The following is a 2108-nucleotide window of genomic DNA, read 5'->3' as shown; positions in this document are numbered from 1 at the left end:
GCTCAGTGGTTAAGAGCACTGACTGCTCTTCCAAAGGTCCTGAGTTCAAATCCCAGCAACCACATGGTGGCTCACAACCATCTGTAATGAAATCTGCCGCCCTCTTCTGGAGTGTCTGAAGACAGCAACAGTGTACTTACATATAATAAATAAATATTTTTTAAAAAAAAAGACAGTAGTGAAATGAGTAAAAATTGTTTTAATCAAGAGGAATCAGAAGGAAATCAGTAATCTAGGTCTTTTTCCTAAATTTAACTTTAATTTTTTTCAAATTAGAAAGTTTCACAAAGTTGAAACTCAACATTTCTTGCTGTAATTTTTATATCAGGATCTCCAGCACCCCAATGAGTTTATTCGTGGATCTACTCTTCGTTTCCTTTGCAAATTGAAGGAAGCAGAATTGCTGGAACCTTTAATGCCTGCTATCCGTGCGTGTTTGGAACATCGTCACAGCTATGTTAGGAGAAACGCTGTTTTGGCCATCTATACCATCTACAGGTGAGGAAGGATACTCCTTTGCTTTATTTCTGTTTTTAGTGCTTTACAGGAGAGGTTCCAGGGTGGTTGGTACAGAATGTGTCTACTTGTAGATATGTTTTACTAATCAATGCAGTATTTTTTTCTCTTACTATCATTACATTGTTAACCATGGAGAAGCCAAAAAGATCTGGCATCAGTGAGCCCTAGTTTGTGCATTACAACAGCCAGCTTGAATGGCACAGTGCCACTTAAGATTATTGTATGCTTTCTAGTTTAAGACCATAATCATTATTCCTAATTGTATTGCTACAGTTCACTCAGTTCATTTATTCACTTGCTAAAGGCATTACATTCTTTACCTTGTTTAAAAATTCTCGTTTTGAACAGTATGGGTCTTGTCTTAGAGGCTTTAAAGAAGGATGCTTTTAGTGAAAAAAGCTGTGATTCTTTTTTTTTTTTTTGGTTTTTCAAGACAGGGTTTCTCTGTAGACCAGGTTGGCCTTGAACTCAGAAATTCACCTTCCTCTGCCTCCCAAGTGCTGTGATTAAAGGCGTGCACCACGCCCGGCAGAGCTGTGATTCTTAACTGATTCTTATAACAGTTGATAATTTGCCTGGGCCAGTGGTGTGTCGTCTAAGTCCAGCTTCTAGGGAAACTAAGTCAGGAGAATGATGAGTTTGAGGCCAGTCTGAGCAACTTAATGAGTCTCTTAAGTAGAAAAGGGTTGCGGACATGGCTCAGTGGGCAGGAACAAGGCTTTGGGACAATCATTAGAGTAAAGTAATAAAGCTGAAGATGTTAAAGTTTAAAACATTTGTAAAGTTCAGAGGAGGCTAGATTACTAAATTGCTAAATCATAGCTGTCAGTCCATTTAGAAGTAGATTATGGGGCAGTGGTAGATAGAGCTCAGTAGCAGAGTCCTAACCTAGAATGTGTGCTCATGGTCTTAGTTTGTAGTCCTAGCACTGCCACTTTAATTAGGATATATATTATTTTGTGTCTGTGTGTGCATGTGCATGTTTATGAGTGTATGTGTGTATGTGTCAGGCCAGAGAACATTAGATATTGTTCCTCAGGCACCATCAACCTTTAACTTTGACATGAGGACTCTCATTGTTGAGGAACTCACCAAATATTCAGGCTGGCTGACCAGAGAGCCCTAGGTATCTTGTCTTCGCCTTCTCAGCATTGGGATTACACCAGAATGGCATCGAACACACAGAGATTCACATGCCTCTGCCTCCCGAGTAATAGAATTAAAGGCATGTACCATGGTACCCAGCTTGGCTTTTTTATTATTATTAAGATTTATTTATTTATCTTATATATGAATGCTCTGTCTTCATGAATACCAGGAAAGGGGATCAGATCCCATTACAGATGCTTGTGAGCCACCATGAAGTTTCTGGGAATTGAACTCAGGACCTCTGAAAGAGCATCCAGTGCTCTTAACTGCTGAGCCATCTCTTTGTCCCCTCCACCCTCTTTTTTTAACCTAAGTTCTAGAACTTAGGTCTGTGAGTACTTTACCAGCTTTTATATATATACACACATATATATATATATATACATAATATGTGTGTATATATATCTTCAGCCCCTGAAATCTTTTTTTTTTTTTTTTTT

At 38.6% G+C, this 2108-nt stretch overlaps 1 protein-coding gene across 2 annotated transcripts in view; it reads left to right on the top strand.

Moving 5' to 3' along the window:
- Copb1 (coatomer protein complex subunit beta 1) overlaps positions 1–2108 on the top strand; it is a 37600-nt gene that overhangs the window by 5942 nt on the left and 29550 nt on the right. For both annotated transcript variants that reach the window (XM_021193619.1, XM_029538991.1), the window contains exon 4: positions 329–498. In XM_021193619.1, the coding sequence (XP_021049278.1) occupies positions 329–498 (170 nt within the window). The remainder of the gene's footprint in view (positions 1–328; positions 499–2108) is intronic.

This window comes from Mus pahari, chromosome 1, assembly GCF_900095145.1.
Source record: "Mus pahari chromosome 1, PAHARI_EIJ_v1.1, whole genome shotgun sequence".
Taxonomy (NCBI): Eukaryota; Metazoa; Chordata; class Mammalia; order Rodentia; family Muridae; genus Mus; species Mus pahari.
This window is presented reverse-complemented; position numbering and strand designations above follow the sequence as displayed.